Genomic DNA, 20,239 nt, shown 5'->3' with positions numbered 1-20,239 from the left:
TATACATATGGGTTACAGTTGGACGACATAGAGTGAGGCAGTTGAGAGGAGTTGCAAACTTGGTTATTAATATAGACTTATGTTTCGGATTGTATTACTGCTTTACAATGCATTTGAACACTTTTATATATGCATGGAAAGGGTTTAGAGTTAAAGTCCTGGGCAAGTAGGTGGGAAGGGAAGGAAGGGGGGCTTTGTTCAGAGATGTTTGAGGGTTGCATAAAAGAAAAACTGCACTGGTATGCTAATCTTTGTTTGTTTTGAATTAAAAAAATAAAAAGAAATACAAGTGGAAATAAAGAAGTAAATAAGAAAACAGATAAATGGGGGCGGAGCACGACCGGGGGGGGGGGGGGAGGAGCAGTGTACTTGGGTGCCTAGGAGCCCTCCAAGAATTAATCCTGCCCTGCTTGTGACCTGAAGAGGAAAAAGTGGATAGTGACAGGCCAAACGATTTTATCTGCTGTCATCTACCATTATTAACAGCAGACCAAATCTTGAGTTTTATTGAAAGGAGTTTCACACGCTCAAACCTCACCAGATAATACAGGCAAATACAATAATAATAAGACACCAGATAAATTTCCCCTTGAAAAAGTCAGATAGCTCTCTAGAGCTGGCTACCCTCAAGCACGTGGTAACGTCGCGGGAGAGAGGGCAGTTCAGCAACCTCCAGCTTCAAAGCTGGAGTTGTTTACCTTCCCGTTTTAGCTCCTCCCCTTGCGCGGCCGCCCATTGGCCACAGCAAGCTTGCGCCGCCTCCTGTAGTCTCGCGGCTGCGGCGTCTCGCGCTCCCTTGCAGCTGGGGCTAGTTTCGTTTGGTCTTCTTTACGACCGGCGAGTGGAAGATGTTCGCCGTGGCCGGTTCCTGCCCCGGAGCGCTGCTCCGCGGGTTCCTTTTGCTACTGCTATCGCTGTTCGACCTGACTGCCGCGTCTCTCTTGCCGCCGCGCAACGAGACGGCGCGAGTTGCTCGCTTCGTGGCTCACCTCTGTGACTGGGGCGCACTAGCCACCGTGTCAAGCCATGAGCCGGTGCGCGGTCGGCCCTTCGCCAACGTGTTCTCGGTGAGTGACGGGCCACTGGGGCGCGGCAGCGGGGTTCCTTACTTCTACCTTACCAACCTGGAGATCTCGGTGCAGGACTTACAGGTGAGCAGCGCTTCCTTAACCCACATTACTAGCCATGCGGACTAGAGAGTTGCGCGGGGACAGTAATCCCACCCGTCCCCACGAGGAATCCCTCCGACCCCACCCGTCCCCGTGAGGAATCCCCTCAGTCCCCACCCGTCCCCGCAAAGAATCCCCCTCTGTCCCTACCTGTCTCTATAAACTACAGAAATAGTTATTTCATTTAATTATGCTACTGAATTAAAGGCTCTGGTAGAAACCCATTTACAAATAAGCAAAAAGACTTTATTAATTTGGAAATATTAATTGGGAAGAATACATACTTTGTAAACAGGTTTCTACCAGATCCTCTAATGTTTATAAATTTTTATCAACACAACAAATTTATCCTGAAGCAAAAAAAAAAAGAATTTTTTTCCTACCTTTATTGCCTGGTTTTTCTCTTCTCTCTGCGTCTTCCATTTGCTCTGTTACTGTGCCTCTCCCTTTCTCCCCCCTTCCAAATTGATCCGGCGCCCATCTTCTTCCCTCCGCTCCCCCCATAGTCTGGCATCTCTGTCTTCTTCCCTGCCAGCGTCTTCTCCCCACTCTCTCTTCCCCATTTCCTTTCAGCGTCCTTCTCCCCCCATCTTCCCCATGTTCTGACAGCATCCTTCTCCCCCCTCTGTCTTCTACATGTGCTTTCAGTGTCCTTCTCCCCCCTGTCTTCCCCATGTCCTTTCAGTGTCCTTCTCCCCCCCCCCCCATCTTCCCCGTCCTTTCAGCATCCTTCTCCACCCCTTTGTCTTCCCCAGTGCTTTCAGCTCCTTCTCCCCCCTCAGTTTTACCTTAAGCGCCTTTTCCTCTCCACTCCACCTTTCCTCCCTTTCTCCCTCCCTGCCCCTTACCTTTGTGGCGCTTACCCGCCCGACTGACAACAGAACAGGCCCGGTCCAACAAACCTCCCTGCCTTGTAGCCGCGAATCTAAATTATCTTCTTACAGCAGCTGGAGTATTGAAACTGCTGTAAGAAAGTAATTTAGATTCGCGGCTACAGGGCAGGGAGGTTTGACGGACAGGGCCTATTGTCGGTCGGTCGGGAGACCTGGCTGGCTGTGCTGCACCCAGGACGGACCGCCCTCCGCCTTGTACCACTGCCTTTTCACTGCCACAGCACACGAACGGAAGTCTTCATGATGTCTGCGCTGACGTTGGAGGGAGGGAGGGCTTTGCTTAAGCCCTCCCTCCGACGTCAGCGCTGACATCCGGAAGACTTCTGTTCGGCTGTGTGCGGCAGGGCTGAAGGCAGGTAGGGAGACGAGCCTCGCGGCTGAATACATCCAGCCCCGCAGGAACCCCGTGACCCTAGGGGGCGTCCCCACGGGATCCCCGCGACCCTAGGGGGCATCCCCATGGGATCCCCGTGACCCGAAGGGGGAACCCGCGGGATTCCCGTTGTCCCCGTTCCCGTGCAGCTCTCTAATGCGGACCCTGGATAGGGCGACTACCACCTACTCGCTGGTAAAACACACATGCCTGCCCGAGAAACTCCCTCCCCCTTGTCCGTTAATTAGATTGTAAGCTCTACTATGCATGGACTGTCTCTTGAATGCTTTAATATACAACATTGTGTACCTCTATCCCAGTATTTCGCAAACTTTCTGGCCAGCGGCACACTAAATCCAATACCCTGGCCGGAAGGCACCCAGAAGTTGACACGATGAGATTGCGCACCTGTGTGACATCATCGTGTCAACATCCATGCATGTGTGGAGGCCTGTCTGGCTGCGACCCCGCGGGTGGAGGGATCCTGGAGGTGTGGAGAGAAGAGGAGAGATGCTGGCCAGGAGGAGAGTCGTTTGCACCAGCTGACCTCCTACAGGATGTGCCTCTTGCCGCGAGAGGCACATCCTGTAGGCAGGCGGCCGGCGTGGGCGACTCTCCTCCTCGCCATTGTGCCGCGGTACACAGTTTGTGATACACTGCATAATAAGGGGGGAAGGGCACCGGCACCCGTCCTCCTGTCCGACCCCACTGCTGCGCATGCCCTTCCCTTTCCCCGTTCCTCTTTAAGGTTCCCAGCGTGAGCAGCAACCCCAACTTGCTGCCCGCGCCAGTGTTGGCTCTTCCTCTGATGTTACTTTCTGGACCCACGCCTAGGAAGTGATGTCAGAGGAAGAGATGACAGGGTTGCTGCTCGCGCTGGGAATGTTAAAGAGGTATGAGGAAAGGAAGGGGCACGCGCAACAGGAGGAGACGGGACAGGAGTGGATGGGGTGGGGCGGGGTAGGGACGCCACTGCCTCAAGCAACTCTCACCCTCGCTACGCTACTACTTCTAGTATAGAAATGAGAAGTAGTAGTGGCAGTAGAGAATGACACAGGGATAAAGCTTGTCCCTGCAAGCACTGTCCCCATCCTGGCCCCTGCCCACTGGCTCCATATCCATTCCTGCGAACTCTGTCCTCCATTTGCAGTAGCCTCAAATACTTATGATTTTATATTTAAATCTTTTTATTAAAGTATGAAAAGGGACAATATTCTGTACAACTGTTTGTAAATCACAAATGGAGCCTTCCATTTCTCTCTGATTTTGGTATAACCTTCCCAAAGATTAATTGTTTTTACATCATCTGGGAAGGTAATTGGATTCTTTCAGCCATTGGGTGCAAGAGAAGAGAACCTAAGCTGTGTAGTGGATGAACAGGAAAATAAGTGTCTATTAGTGTTCTTCATTGCAAGGCCCGTGAGCCAGTGGTGGCCCTTGGAGATCTAACAGCTTTGAACAACTTTGTCATCAGCAAATTTAATTATCTCACTAGTTATTCTATCTCTAGATCATTGATAAATATGTTAAAAAAAACAACAACAACAAAAACCCAGTGGTCCCAGCATAGATAGACCCCTGGGGAACCCTGCTAGCTACCCTCCTCCATTGAGAATATTGACCATTTAACCCTATTTTGTTTTCTAGCTTTTAACAGTTCTTAATTCATAATAGGACATTACCTCCTATCCCATGATTTTCTAATTTCCTCAAGTCTTTCATGAGATACTTCCATCAAATGCCTTTTGAAAATTCAGAAACATAATATCAACCGGCTCACCTTTATCTACTTGTTTATTCACCCCTTTGAAGAAATGTAATAGATTGGTGAAATAAGATTTTCCTTGATTAAAATCTATGTTGGCTTTGTCTCATTAAATCATACTTATGTATATTGTGGACTCCTTTTATGAAGGTGCGCTAGGGCCTTAACGCATGCAGTAGCATGCATTAAATTCCCGAGCGCGCTAGCCACTACTGCCTCCTTTTCAGCAGGCGGTAGATTTTCAGCTACCGCGCGGTAATTTTGTGCATGCGTTAAAAACCCTAGCACACCTTTGTAAAAGGAGCCTTGTATGCTCTGTAATTTTGTTCTTTATAATAGTCTCTACCATTTTGTCTGGTATGAACTTCAGACTCCCCTGTCTATAATTTCCCAGATCACCTCTGGAACCTTTTTTAAAAATTAGCGTTAAATCGGCTTTCCTCCATGTGGTCTTAAGCCTAAATGGAGCCACAGAGACTCAAGTTAGTAGCAGTGTTTTTTTAGCCTGGTTGGACTGACTGTCAATATTTGGTCATCACATTAGGCATTTAGGATATTGTAATGTACTGCTAGGAATGTAGAAATGCTTTAATATCCTGTACTTCTTACAAGTATTTTATTACCATTTCATTTTTATTAACCCCACACCCCTGAAACAAAAACAACCCCCCACCCCCAAAAAAAATTAGTGCACTGTATTCTGTTATAACATGGATTTTTCATACTCTTAATGGGAGTCTAGTAGATGCAGGGGGGATTTTGCATCAGACTGCACTGTAATAGTGAAGAACTTGCCTACTCTGTCTGCATATCACATTTCTGTCATGTGATGGGATCTGGTAAAAACTGATAATCCCAAAGCACAATGACTCAGCTTTTTTATTTTGTGTGTTTTAAATGAGCTTGTATAAGGAAAGCCAGCAAAATGTATCGCTGTAAAAGCAAAATGATTTCATTAGGAGTTTAGTAATACCAGTAGGACGAAGTTAGCAATTTTGTTAGCAAAATATGGAAATTTCTCATATTTCAGCAAAATGTGTCTGGCTCTCATTTAATTCACATATTCAATCATCCCTACTGTGCAGTTAAGCCTTCAGTCATTTATTTCAACCACAGTGTGTTCTGAAAGTGAAACTTCCAGACCAGTAGTAGTAGTAGTATGGCATGGTTCAAACAGCCACCGTGCTTCCCCAAAAATAAGACAGTATCTTATATTAATTTTAGGCCCAAAAAAAGCACTAGGTCTTATTTTTAGAGTATGTACATGATCATCTCTCCCTTCCTCTCCTTCATCCCAGTTCTTCCTCTTTCCTTTCTCTCTCCTACATGTGCAGCTTCTGTCCTATCCTAGCCTCCCTCCCATCCCTTGTGCAGCAGGACCCTTGCCCAGCTATCCTTCCCTCCCATCCCTTGTGCAGGACCTCTGCCCAGCTTCCTTCCCTCCCTCCCATCCCTTGTGCATCAGAACCCTTGAGCGAGCACCGCCCCCCCCAGCACCCGTACCCACCACGCGGCCGAATCCCCATCCTTCCTACTCTCCCATCGGAAACCTGCCACAAGCCTTAATTACCTCCCTAAGCAACGTTGGGCCGGCAGCACGCTAAACAGACTGCTTCGGCCTTGTCCGTTCGTGAATTCAGTCTGCCGCGTTACTGATGACCTCATCAGTAATGCAGCAGACCGAATTCATGAGCGCACAAGGCCGAAGCAGCCTGTTGAGTGTGCTGCCGGCCCAACTCTGCTTAGGGAGGTAAGTAAGGCTCGTGGAGGTGTTCCGAGGAAAGGAAGGATGGGGATTCGGCTGCATGGTGGGTGTGGGTGCTCGGGGGGGGGGGGGTGCTCTTTCAAAGGTTCTGCTGCACAAGAGATGGGAGGGAGGGAAGGGAAACCGCTGGCGAATCCCAGGACTAGGGTTTATTTTAGGGGTAGGGCTTATATTAAGACCTACTCTGAATATTCTGCTAGGGCTTATTTTCAGGATAGGTCTTATTTTTGGGGAAGCACGGTATTTGAAACCAACCACCCAGGAGGGAGAGGCATCAGCAACAGCTAGAGCAGGTTATCCAAAAGTCAGACGGGGCTGCATTCCTGGTTCACAGATCAAGTTATTGTAAGGAGATGAGAACAGGGAAAAAAAGGCATCAAAAGGAGAAAGTTCTTTTAGCAAAAGAAGAAAAATTCCTAATGACCTTGGTCCCAACCATTCTAGATCAAAAGCTGTAAGTGGTATTTCTAATACCTCTGAGTGATGTTTTCTATGTGCGCCAGGGATCTGTGCTGAAATCAACCATCGTTCTGGCATAGACTTAATGGAAAGGAAAATGTCTCATACCTGATCATTTTCTTTCCTTTAGTCAAGCCAGATCAGCCCACAAGCCTACACTCTCCGGTTTTCCTTAAGTGTTTTTTTCTTACAGGTAATAGTTTCTTCTTTTCATTTCCTTCACATAGATCAGGGGTGCCCACACTTTTTGGGCTTGCGAGCTACTTTTAAAATGCCAAGTTAAAATGATCTACCAACAATAAAATTTTAAAAACACAAAGCACACTGTATGTAGAGAAAATGTTAATTATCATTTATATTCTGCGGGTTTTCAAAGAGGTCAAGGCAAATGACTTTATGCAATGTCACCTCAGGAACAACTATACAAAAATAGACAAATATACCCCCCTCCCTTTTTACTAAACCGCGATAGCGGTTTTTAGTGCAGGGATCTGCGCTGCTCTCGATGCTCATAGGCTCCCTATGCTAAAAAACGCTATTAAGGTTTAGTAAAAGGGGGCCATAGTGCAAAATATAGACAGCAGATATAAATTCTCAAAACGGACACATTTTGATCACTAAATTGAAAATAAAATCATTTTCTTTACCGCTGTTGTCTGGTGATTTCATGAGTCTCTGGTTGCACTTTATTCTTCTGATTGTGCATCCAATATTTCTTCCCTTTCAGCCTGCTGTATGCTTCCAGACCTCATTCACTCCGCCAACTTTTTCTTCCTCTCTCCCTGTCCCCCTCCCCTTTCTTTCTGTCCCCCTGCCCCCTTTTCTTTCTGTCTGTCTTTCTCTCGCCATGCCCCCTTTCTTTCTGTCTTCCTGTCCCCCCTTTCTTTATGTCTTTCTTTCATTGTCTCCCTGCCCCTCTTTCTTTATGTCTGTCTTTCTCTCTCCATACCCCCTTTCTTTCTGACTTCCTATCCCCCCTGTCTTTCTTTCTTTTTCCCTTCTGTCTTTCTGTCTCCCTGCCTGCTCCCAAGCCGCCACTGCTGTCGCCATCGGGGAACAGGCCTCCAAACTGCCGCTGCCGCAATTGGGGAACAGGCCTGCAAACCACCACCGCCCCAAACTCTCCCTGCTCCCCCACATAGAAGCGTTGGGACAACCAGATTTCCTCTCCCCAACGTCATTTCTGAAGTCAGAGGAAGTTCCGGGTCAGCCAGAATTGACGTCGGTTGGGGTAAGTTGGTTGGCTGGGCGCTTCTGAGTTGGGAAGCAAGTAGAACGCGAAGGCAATGCGATCAACTCGCGTTGCCTTCACGATCTACCAGTCGATCGCGATTGACCTTTTGGGCACCCCTGACATAGATGCCTCACATCTTCTGACTCTGTGAAATACCTGTGTGTTTGCCGAGTATGAGTCTCTGTAATGGGATAAATGTCCTGTCACAAGGCTGGGAGCATTGCTGAGAAAAGAATACCTGGAAAGGACTGTACCAAAAGACAACATGGGTCTTAGGGTAGCCTCTTAAACCCCCTACTTATACTTGGTGTGAATAGTAAGGCCCCATAGTTGGGTAGTGATGGTTGACAAGGAAGACTGTATGGATGGTGGCAGGGGTAGGTTATCCCTCACAATCCCATATGAACTAATTTTCAGACAGTTGGGAAGAGTTGACTGCTTCTTACTATCTGAACTCAATAGACTAATTTGCATCTTTATTTTGCATGTGTTAGAAAATTAATGAAGAGGGCTGTTTAGAAGGGGATAAAACCTCCTGGAAAAGTAAGCCAGGGCCTGAGAGGGAGAAGATATACGTTTTCCTCAGTCTTTAGGAACTTTGTGGACAATTGGTTATACTAAATGAAACTCCTTACCCTGATTGTACAGGGAGCCCGATGGTAGGACTCCAGGGGAAAGGTGACATAAGAGGGGAGAGAGTGGTCTCTGAGCTAAAGCTCTTAGGGACAAAGACTCTTATAGGTGATCTTTGGGAGGAAGAATGCTGGCTTAGGCCCAACCCCTGACAAACCTACAGAGTGACCAAAGAATCTAGAGGATTGACCCGATCACAGCCTCTTTCAATAATATTAATAGTGTAGATTCAGTGGCATGTTAGCAGAATTGTTTTTGACTATTTGAAATATGAACATTCCAGGCTGCATGATACCCTTGACTGGCGAAGTGACTATTTTTTACTGGTTCCATTCGCTGGTAGATGGACATAACCCATTCATTCTGGCATGACTAAAGGAAAGAAAATTATCTGGTAGGAAACAATTTTCCTATATTCACCCCCTTGAGTTTAGGACGGTACAACTATTCTACAGATTTAGTGCATTCATTTAACTTGATTACCGTATTTTCTCGCATATAGCACGCGTGTTATACGTGGTTTTTACGTACCGCGCATACCCTTGCGCGGTATACGCGTGAGCGCGTTGTACAAATTTTTTTTTACAAAGTCCCCCCCGAAGTCCGATTCACCCCCCCCCCCCCCGCAGGACCGCTCGCACCCCCACCCCGAAGGACCGCTCGCACGCACCCGCACCCCCACCCTGAAGGTTCGCTCGCACCCCCACAGCCTCCCGACCCCCCCATCATGTAGAAGCTCCTACCGGTGTCCTGCTGCTTCCTCTTGGCGGTCCCGACACCCGACACGATCAGGGCAAGAGGGAGCTCAAGCCCTCTTGCCCCCCCCCCGACTCCCCAACACGATCGGGGCAAAAGGGAGCCCAAACCCTCCTGGCCACGGCGACCCCCTACCCCCACCCCGCACTACATTACGGGCAGGAGGGATCCCAGGCCCTCCTGCCCTCGACGCAAACCCCCCTCCCCCCAACGACCACCCCCCCAAGAACCTCCGACCGCCCCCCAGCCGACCCGCGACCCCCCTGGCCGACCCCCACGACACCCCCACCCCCCTCCCCGTACCTTTGTGTAGTTGGCCGGACAGACGTGAGTCAAACTCGACTGTCCGGCAGGCAGCCAACGACGGAATGAGGCCGGATTGGCCCATCCGTCCCAAAGCTCCACCTACTGGTGGGGCCTAATGCGCCTGGGCCAATCAGAATAGGCCCGGGAGCCTTAGGTCCCACCTGGGGGCGGGGCCTGAGGCACATGGGCTTTCAGGCTTTCAGGGTGGGGACAGGACTTCAAGGGGGAGAGGAGAGTCGGGGCGGCCAGAGGAGAGTCGGGGCGGGCGAAAGGAGAGTCGGGCAGCATGCGCGGTATATGGGTGTGCGCGGTATATAAAAATGTCTACATAAATTTGTGTTTTCCACGCGCTTTACACGGGTGCGTGTTATCTACGTGAAAATACGGTACTCTTCTAGCAATATACCATATATCTCTTTGTTTTGCCTTTGAGGTTTGTTTGTTTTTGGGTTGTTTTTTTTTTTTTACATTCCATTGCCTTTGTGTGTTTAATTGTTATTGGGTAGATGTACTTAAAGGAAATATATAAATAAAGGGTCCTGTTACTAAACTATGGTAAGCATTTTAATGCAAGTTAAAAAGACACTTATCACAGGATACACTTGGGCATTATATGGTAGTTTTAGGATTGGCGCACACTTCCCAAGGCTAAAAAATAACTTTATTTTTTAGCTTGGGGATGCGTTTGAGAGCGGAGAATAGGTATGCCTTGCCTTATTTGGTCAGCACAGGCACAATGCCATGCACTAACCCAATTAGCATGTGGTTAGTCTAGTATCCCTCATTGCACAGTAAATAGGCGGCTATAAGGGCTCACATGCTAATGATCATACACTAATTTGAAAATTAGCACGCAGACATTAATTTTGAAAAAGGAAAATGCAGTCATTTTACAGCTTCACTAAAAGTGGTCTCGGTGGAAGTCACTTTTTAGCACAACTAAATTAGGATAAAACAATGGTTGCTTGGCATTTATTTTCCGGGACAGCTTAATTTTAATTGGATGGGAGTGCTTTTGTAATTTGCCTTCTATTTATTTCAGGTGAATCCGAATGCTTCTCTGACAATGTCCTTAGCACAGACTCTTTACTGCAAGAAGGAGGGCTATGATCCCCAAAGCCCCCTGTGTGCCCATATAATTCTGTCTGGGATCATTGAGAAGGTAGGAAGTTGGAAAACAAATTTGGTAAAAGTCCGTATCAAGCAGATAAACTATTCAGAGGAACAAAATGTGTTGATTTGTACAATTATGCTGGTGTTTCATAATAACAAAGACTCTTGACCAATGCAGGCAGTTGGAAAAGCTTATTGCAACAATGAAATAAACAAGTGATGCGACAAGATACTATAGAACAGGGGTGCCCACACTTTTTGGGCTTGCGAGCTACTTTTAAAATGACCAAGTCAAAATGATCTACCAACAATAAAATTTTTAAAAAAAAACCACAAAGCACACTGTACGCAGAGAAAATGTTAATTATAATTTATATTATGGGTTGTTGTTTTTTTCAAAGAGATCAAGGCAGATGACTTTATGCAATGTTACTTCAGTAACAACTATACAAAAATAGACAATTATATCCCCCCGTTACTAAACCCCGATAGCGATTTTTAGGGCAGGGAGCTGCACTGAATGCCCTGCGCTGCTCTCGATGCTCATAGGCTCCCTGCGCTAAAAACTGCTATTGCGGTTTAGTAAAAGGGGGCCATAGTGCAAAATATAGACAGCAGATATAAATTCTCAAAACGGCCACATTTTGATCACTAAATTGAAAATAAAATCATTTTTCCTACCTTTTGTTGTCTGGTCATTATTCAAATCTTGTTGGTCCCAGGCTCTGGTTGTCTTCTGATAACTTGCTTGCCAGGGTCTCCTTCTGAAAAGGATTAGGTCCCAATTCCTGCCCCATACTTTCTCTGCCATTTGGAAGACAGGTGCACCTGGGGACATATTGTAGAGGCAAGAAATGATCTCCAAAACATGTCCAATTTTATTATGAGCTTCACATCTTTTATATCATTCTAAATGAATCAGTGTTGTCAGCATGTGTCAGCATGTGACGTAAGCACAAACCATATATGGACACAGGTCACATGAAACTTTAAAACACATCAGCATTTTTCTATCTCAAGACTGGAGTCCAAAAGGTCAGAAAGGCCTTGGGCCAGCAAAGCCTCTTAACTAAAGCTGTTTGCAAATATGGCTTATAAAAACAATTGAAGTCACTCACAACAAGATAAGAACATATCTTTTCAAACATCAGAGAAGGAAAAACAAACAGGTCTGGTTTTCTTACAGCTTCAAAACATTCTATGGAAAACTACCAAGGTATATGATATGTGTCCCTTCACCTTCTTTCTTCTTTCTCAGTGCTAACCATCCATCTTCTATCTCTCTCCTCCCCTTCCGTTTCCCTGGAAGTCTGGCATCTTTCCTTTTTTTCGTCTCCATCCACAGATCCACCTTTTCTCAACTACCCTTTCATCCAGTATATCTCCCTCCTTCCCCACCACACCAGGGTCCACCATCTCTCCCTTTCTTTTCCCAACTACCCTCCTATCCAGTATCTCTATCCCCCCTCCACACCATCCCTTGTGTCTTACTTCTCTCCCTTTCTGTTCCTTCCCTCCCTAAATCACATTGTTCACCATCTCTCTCCCACTCCTCTGTTTAAGACCCATTATTTCTTCTTCCCAAAGTCTGGCATATGCACGTCTCTTTGAACCCCCCTTCCCTCCCTCCCTCTGTGTACTTCTACACTAGGGCCCTCTTCCCCCGAAGGACTGACCCCCCCCAAAGGCTTGCATTGTCCCCCCTTGAAGGCCTGCCTGTTCCCCTTGAAGGCTTGCACCCCGCCCCCGAAGGCCTGCACATCCCCCCCTTCCCGAAGGCCTGCCCTGCCCCCCAGGTAGGCCTGTGTGTTCCTCCCTGCCCTCCCACATCCATTTACCTAATTCCAGCAGGGAGCAGCCTGCAGAGAGGATCGCTGGTACTTTAGCGATCCTTGCAGGTTGCAGTAGGCCTCAGGAGCTGTCTTGCCTCTGACTCAGAGGAGGGGTGGGACCGCGACAGAGGGAAGACAGCTCCTGAGGCCTAGGGCAACCTGCAAGAATTGCTAAAGTACTGGGAGGCCAGGGAGAAAGCCGGACACCACAGCTGACTTCCCAACTTACCCTCTCCCATAGCCCTCTAAAGCAGGAGTGGCGGCGGCCAGCCAGCATGAGGCAGCGCTGCCAATCCTGCTTTAGGGGGCGAGGGGGAAGGGTCAATCACAGAAATGGGAGGCTGATTTTTGGGTTTTTTAAAAAAAATCGTATTGATTCACCCGATGTGAATCAATTCGAATCAGGCAGCACTAAGAAGTCCTTGGCTCTTACCTCAACAGGCTTCTTTCTCCTGTAGTGCGCTAAGCTTCATCCCCCACTGACTTTCACCTCGTCCTGTAGTGCGCTAAGCTTCATCCCCCACTGACTTTCACCTCGCCCTGCCAGCACTTTGATTGGCCGGCATTCTTCAAGAGGTGGGCCAGTCAGGAGGGGAAAAAAAGAGAAGGGAACCCGCATGGCTCTGCGATCGACTGGGGTTGCCTGAGCAATCGACAAGTCGATCGCAATTGACATATTGGGCACCCCTGCCATAGAACCTAGCATTTGGTAAACCTTTGACTTTTTGTACCCTTATGCAGCTTTCTTTCTGTTCTCCAGTTTGTTTTAACCTTAACTGAATAACTATAAAATAATTTCTGTTCTCATCCTGTTTTGAAAACTCATGCAATTAAGGTTTTTCTAATCCAGAATATATAGATAGGATATATTAAAAAAGTGCTCATTGGAAATAAGACAGCTGCTGTATTTTATTCTAATTCTTTATATTGTAGCTGTTGTGTCTTTCCTAAAGGATCTTTAGTTGAATAGGCAAGAAATGCAAGTAACGGAGACCTTCATTTTCATATTATTTTTGTTATTCTTGTGCAAAGGACATACGAGTCTTGATATTCCCATAATCGTGAATTGATTGCAGAAGGATAAAATTTGTATTCTTGAGCTCCGCCTCCTTCTCGGTTCTGTAAAGCCCCTTTCTGTTTTTTTCCTTCTGATCTGCTCTGTTAATCTTTTATTATTTTCGGGATTTTTCTCTGAGTTCAAGGCTTTCCGGTGTTGGAGAGGTCCCCGGTGACCCAGGGGCAGCTCTGCCTGGGAAACTGTCGGGGTTCCTGTCCAGCCAGTCTGCCTTGAAACTTGTGGCGCTCGGGGTCTGTTCCCTTCGAAGCTTGCTTACATCCTAATTTATCAGGTGCTTGAACACAGGCTGTTTGGCCCTGGTTTTTGGTCTAACAAGGCTTAACGGATGCCAGCTGCGTAAATTACTCCCTCTGCTCGCACATAGATCCGGGGGGGTTGAAGTCTCAGTTGGGCTTTATATCTGACTGGCAGCCTGAAGATCCCAGCACATGGAACTGGTGTGCTGTGAGGCAGTGTCTTCTCCATGCCCAGTTTCTGTGACAGCTGCAGCAGGCTAACCCAGCATAGACAGACAATGAGTACTGCCTATTGAAGTCTATGGGAATATTGGGGAGTGGGGATCTGAATGTGCAGGTTTCAAAGTTTCCTGAGGCTGGTTTTAGGGTTCCCTACCTCCAATAACCCCTTCCCTAAATTTTTTGACCCTTCGGTGGAATTACCTGAGCCGTTTTTGGAGTGACCACGCTGCCGTGGCAACCATCTTGAATTTCCTGATTTCGAATAAAAGCTTATATCTTCCTAAGAAATTAAAACTACTTGGGATGGACTCTATCCTGTCACCATTACTTTTTAACATCTTTATGTCCCCTCTTTTGACTTTGGGTCAGTCCATTGGCTTCACCATATTTGCTTATGCTGACGATGTGCAATTAATTCACCCTATAAATCTTAGAGGATGTTGCTTCCATTAACCACAAACTAGAAAAAATGAAATTGTGGTTAGATTCAAATAGGCTGTCCCTCAACATCAATAAATCAAAACTAATGATTTTTCCCTTTAAAGGGGGAATAACTCTCCAGGCTCCCTTGAAATTTGAATCCCTCCCAATTAAAGTCGTACCCACTTTAAAGCTACTAGGAGTCACTCTTGACTGTAAATTCTCCTATCACAATCAAATTAGTATGGTGGTCCAGAAATGCTTCCACCGCCTTAGAATGATACGTTCCCTTTCCAAACTATTAGACCCAGCATCTCTGAATACACTAATCCATTCTTTGGTAATTTCTTGTATAGATTATTGTAATGCCCTTTATAAGGGCATTACAAAAAAGGAAATAAGACGCCTTCAGATAGTGCAGAATACTGCTATCAAAATCATTTATGGTGCAAAGAAATATAACCATGTTTCTCCTCTTCTATTCAACGCACATTGGCTACCCGTTGAACATGGAATTAGCTACAAAATTTTACTAATAACTTTTACAACTCGCTCAAATAATCAACCAGAGTTTATTGATAAACTCCTAATTCCCTATTATCCCACTAAATCTCTTCGTTCTACGTCACAAAATCTCCTTGTTATACCATCATTAAAACTAATTAACACGTTGAGATCCAACAACTTCGCTGTCACTGCACCCTCTCTTTGGAATTCGCTGCCTAATCATTTATGGATCGAATCCACGATAAAGCAATTTAAAGCAAAACTAAAAACATTCTTATTCCAAGATGCTTTTGGATAAAAACTGTCCTTTTAAGGACTAAAACAATTACAGCTTCTAACCTCACCTACTGTTTTACCCCTAAGTGTTCTTTTTCTCAAAGATTGTAGTTCTGTCCTTCTTTCCTAATTGTGTGCAGTTAATATATATGTTTTGGTATGTGTCTACTAACCTAACCCGGTTCTGTATAGTATTTAACTCCAACTTGTTTTGTTCCTTTTAAGATATTTTTTTATTACTGTATACTGCCTAGAAATTTGATTAAGTGATAAAATTTTTTTTTAAGAAACTTGAAACTCTAGAAGAGATACCCTTGTATCATGCCAGATTTGTGATGGATGACTGGTGGAACAATTGCTATATGCCGAGGAGCAGGTGAGGAAGGGGTGGGAGCCTTGGGCTTTGCCTCATTCTGGCATCCTCAAGGTGGGGGATCATAGAGGACTCCTTGTCCAGTGAAAAGAAGCTCTCTGGAGCTTTGGGATGGAGCTTGGGCAAAGCACAGATGCGTGGATGCTGCGGAGCCCAGGAAATGATGAAATGAAAGCCGGAAAGGCACCTTGGAGGTCCCTAGTAAGGGATTTACCCCAGATTTTATAAGTATTTGGTATTGTTTCGCAGGCCAAGTATAATTACACTGAGGGCCAGATTTGGCCCGCGGGCCTGAGTTTAACAACCTGCTCTAGGCCTAGGAGCATTAGTATTACAGTTTTCACAAACAGGTACAGTTGCCCATTACTTTAGCTGACGTGTTGTCAGTGAAACTCTTATCATTAGGGCTTGTTGTTAGCGCCTGCTGGGAACTGTTAGGGCCTGTTGGGAGCTGATTTTCTTATCAGTGAAGCTCCCAAAACTAGTTATTCAGACAGAACATCTGGTCTGAATGACTGGAATTTGAACTGTCTCATATTGATAACATCAAGCAGATGACTTGTTGTTGTTCATTCTGTATAACCTAGATGTAACCTCATATTTTGGGAGCATGTACTATCCTGAATGTGTTTAGAAGGTAAACATTGCGTACAAATGTTTGTATAAAGGGATGCCCCTTAGCGAGGCTTGGGGAAGCTCATCTGTGGGGCAGATGTGTTGCCCAGGAACCCGTCCCATGAAAGAGCTTCTTGCTTGACCATTAAGGGCTTCCCAGTTTTGTGAGAGTCATGAGGATGCAGCAATTATCCATGGCAAAGTATTATTTCTTTTCTTTGTAAATAAACACTATACCAGTGTTCTCCCCAGGGCCTTTTAGCCGGGTGCACCGCCTGGCTAATTTAGATGACCGCCCGGCGATTCCTTCTGCTGCCGCCGATGCTCCTTTCCGGGCTGACTCTCTGCTTAAAATTTTGTTTGACACCTGCCTTTTTTTTTGCCAGCATGCTTTTACTTGCTTTGGGCCTTCCTCGTTGCTGGATCCTGCCGACTTTCTGTTTCTGCGAAGGCAGGACCCGGCAGCGAGGAAGGCCTGAAGCAAGTAAAAGCAGTAAGTTGTAAGCTTCCCTCCGGGGCTCTAACATGTGCGTGCCGGCTTCCCTTCTCTTCCCTCCCCCCCATGGGACACAACTTCTGGTTTCGGAGAGAAGAGAAGGTAAGCCAGCACGCACACGATAGAGCCTCGGAGGGAAGCTTACAACTTACTGCTTTTACTTGCTTCGGGCCTTCCTTGCTGCCGGGTCCTGCCTTGGCGGAAACAGAAAGTAGGCAGAACCCGGCAACGAGGAAGGCCCGAAGCAAGTAAAAGCAGCAAGTTGTAAGCTTCCCTCCGTTGCTGACCTATGAAAGATAGGTCAATGGAGGGAAGCTTACAACTTGCCTAGCAACTCTACCGACGGGTTTGTGAGCTGGGAGGGATGGGAAGAGAAATGCTGCTGCAGCACCGAATAGGGGAGGGGGAAGAGAAATATTCTGCTGCTGCCCCCATTTTGGGGGAAGGGAAGAGAAATGTTGCTGCTGCACCCAATTTTTTGGGGTGGAGGGGGAAGAGAAAAGCTGGTGCACCCAATTAGGGGGGGAGAGAAAAGCTGCTGCACCCAATTAGGGAGGGGGAGGGGAAGAAAAGTGCTGCAGCAGCACCCAATTGGGGAAGGGGAAGAGAAGTGCTGCAGCAGCACCCAATTGGGGAGAGAGAGGGGAGAAGGAAGACCAGGGAAGGACGAGGAGAGGCAACAGACACCAAAACTATGGGAGGGAGGGAAAGGAAAGATGCTACCAGATCATGGAGGGGGGAGAGATGTCAGCACATATGGGGGAGAGGGAGGAGGGAGATGCCAGGGCATGGGGGGAGAGAAGGGAAGGAGATAGAGATGCCAGACCATGGGGTGGGGTGGGAAGGAAGGAAGGAAAAGAGAAGAGAGAAATGCCAGAGCATAAGGGAGGGGGTGAAGCTGAAATGAATCATGTACAAAGGAAGAAAGGGCACAGGGTATACAGTTTATTGAAGGGATATAGAAAGAGGGAAGATACCATATGGAACAGAGAAAGGGTGGACACTGGATGGAAAGGGCAGAGAGGGTGGACAGTGGATGCAAGGGGCAGAGAGAGGGTGGACAGTAGATGGAAGGGGTAGAGAGAGAGAGGGCAGAGGCTGGGTGGAAGGGGCAAAGAGAGGACAGATGTTGCATGGAAGGGAGCGAGGACAAACGCTGAATAGAAAGAAGAGAGCAAAAAGAAGATTAAAGCAGAAACGACAAAAGGTAGAAAAAATTTTTTTGTTGCTTTACATAGAATCAAGTAGTATTGTAACTATGTTAATTAAAGTTTATAAATAGGAAATTGAAATAAGGCAGTTTTTTGGGGACTAAACACCTTTCCTCAGGTCAGGACAGGATACCATAACAGCAGGGGTGCCCAAATGGTCGATCGTGATCGACCAGTAGATCGCAAAGGCAATGTGAGTCGATTATGTTGCCTTTGCAATCTTTTTCTTCCTACCTCCCCGAGCCAGGCCAGGCGCATACAAGTGCCAGACTCACAAGACTTCACCTCTGACGTCAATTCTGACGTTGGAGAGGTAGTTCTGGGCCAGCCAATCACTGCCTGGCTGGCCTGGAATTTCCTCTCTGACGTTAGAATTGATGTCAGAGTTCATGAAGTCTTGTGAGTCCGGCGCTTGTACGTGCCTGGCCTAGCTCAGGGAAGCAGCAGGGAGAAATCGGCGTGGTTGCTTAGGTGGTAGGGAAAGAATCGGGGAAGTGTAGAAATCGACGCGATGTCTTGGGGGGGGGCAGGGGGAGAGAGAAAGAAAGACAGGCAGGGGGAGAAAGAGAGAGAGAGAGAAAGAAAAGCAGAAATAAAGAGGGGGCAGGGGGAGAGAGAAACAGGCAGTCAGGGGGAGAGAGAAAGAAAGAGAGACAGAAAGAAAAGGAAAGTGGCAGAAAGAAAAGAAATATTGGATTTACAGTCAGAAGAAGGAAGTGCAACCAGAGACTCATGAAATCACCAGACAAAAAGGTAGGAAAAATGATTTTATTTTCAAATTAATGATTAAAATGTGTCCGTTTGTGAGAATTTATATCTGCTGTCTATTTTGCACTATGGCCCCCTTTTACTAAACCACAATAGCGGTTTTTAGCGCAGGGAGACTATGAGCATCAAGAGCAGCGCAGTGCATTCAGCGTATCTCCCTGCACTAAAAACCGCTATTGTGGTTTAGTAAAAAGGGAGGAGGTATATTTGTCTATTTTTGCATAGTTGTTCTGAGGTGACATTGCATAAAGTCATCTGCCTTGACCTCTTTGAAAACCCGCGGAATATAAATGATAATTAACATTTTCTCTGCGTACAGTGTGCTTTGTGTTTTTTAAAATTTTATTGTTAGTAAATCATTTTTATTTTAAAAGTAGCTTGCAAGCCCAAAAAGTGTGGGCACTCCTGCTGTAGAGCCATTCTTGTATGACTGGATGAGCTATATTTATCTTTTTTTTTAGTTGTTTAAATTCATGCAGAAATAAATGGCTAGACTGAACCTAATGACTTCATTAACGCCTTTCCCTTTTTTTAAACCTCTATACCATTTGAAAGAGGGCAAATATTTAATTATTTTCCTTCTAGCATTAGATGCTTCTTAAATTTAGTAAAAATATTCTGGCACAAGTCTCAAACCTTAAAGGAAGTCATATTGAGCATTGGAAAATAATAATAATTAACTAATAAAAATAGTACACATTTAGGGCTCCTTTTACTAAGTTGCGAAAATGGTTTTAGCGTGTGCTTAGCGCGCACAGAATTACCACACGCGCTAGACGCTAATGCCAGCATTGTGCTGGCGTTAGTTTTCCCACGTAGTGCAGGAGTTTGCGCGTGCTAAAAATGTTAGCACACCTTAGTAAAAGAGGGGGTTAATTTACCCCACCCAGCTACTTTTTCTTGTCACCCAGCTGGAAAAAATTTCTGGGGAGAACACCGCTATACTCATTCTTAAAAGAAGCTAGTGTTTTTGTACTAGCCTGTTGTGACAGGTACGGCTAGGCAAAACAGGCTGTTAGTCATTCGAGCCATAGAACCAGTTCTGCCCGCAAAATCGAGCTTGGGCAGATACTCCACATATTTCATAGTTACCAAAAAAGAATCAGAAGATTGGAGACCGATTCTGGATCTGAAGTTGGTCACTGCAGCCTTGAAGGTGCCGTATTTCCACATGGAGACCATTTGATCAGTCACTGCGGAAGTCACACCAGGGGAATTTCTGACCTTCTTGAATTTGATGGAGGCCTAACCCTGTGTTCAGATTTATCTAACCCTCAGAAGATTGTTGAGATTCCATGTGTTAGGGAGACACTTTCAGTTCTCTGCTCTTCCATTTGTGCTGGCAACAGCGCCGCACACCTTCACTAAGGTCATTGTGGCAGCGGCAACCCATCTCCAAAAAAGGGGAATTCAAGTGCATCCCTTCTTGGCTGATCAGGGTCCCGTCCAAATTGGAAGGAGAGAGTGTGGCGAGTCAAGTGGTCCAGCTTTTGGCAGGAACTGGGTTGTATCGTCAGCTTTCGCAAGAGTCACTTATAACCGATTCAACAGTTGGAGTACTTGGGAATATGCTTCAACATGGCGGAGGGCCGTGTCTTTCTACCCAAGTCTCACAAATGGAAGCTAGTGAAACAGATCTCAGACTTCTTGATGATGCCAATTCTTACAGTGTGGCATTATCTCCAGATGGCAAACATTGAGGTGGTTCCCTGGGTGTGGGCTCATATGTGACCCTTCAG

The 20,239-nt window shown here is 46.3% G+C and overlaps 1 protein-coding gene across 5 annotated transcripts in view; it reads left to right on the top strand.

Annotated features, from left to right (window-relative positions):
- Positions 1-757: 757 nt before the first annotated feature.
- The window catches only part of CREG1 (cellular repressor of E1A stimulated genes 1), a 35,588-nt gene continuing 16,106 nt past the window's right edge, over positions 758-20,239 (top strand). Inside the window, exons 1-2 of one of the 5 annotated variants that reach the window (XM_033941627.1) lie at positions 758-1,151; positions 10,396-10,515. In XM_033941627.1, the coding sequence (XP_033797518.1) occupies positions 849-1,151; positions 10,396-10,515 (423 nt within the window). In that variant the 5' untranslated portion in view covers positions 758-848. The remainder of the gene's footprint in view (positions 1,152-10,395; positions 10,516-20,239) is intronic. The other 4 variants (XM_033941626.1, XM_033941625.1, XM_033941624.1 and 1 more) reach the window with 4 other exon arrangements.

Source organism: Geotrypetes seraphini, chromosome 4 (assembly GCF_902459505.1).
Source record: "Geotrypetes seraphini chromosome 4, aGeoSer1.1, whole genome shotgun sequence".
Lineage (NCBI taxonomy): Eukaryota > Metazoa > Chordata > Amphibia > Gymnophiona > Dermophiidae > Geotrypetes > Geotrypetes seraphini.
This window is presented reverse-complemented; position numbering and strand designations above follow the sequence as displayed.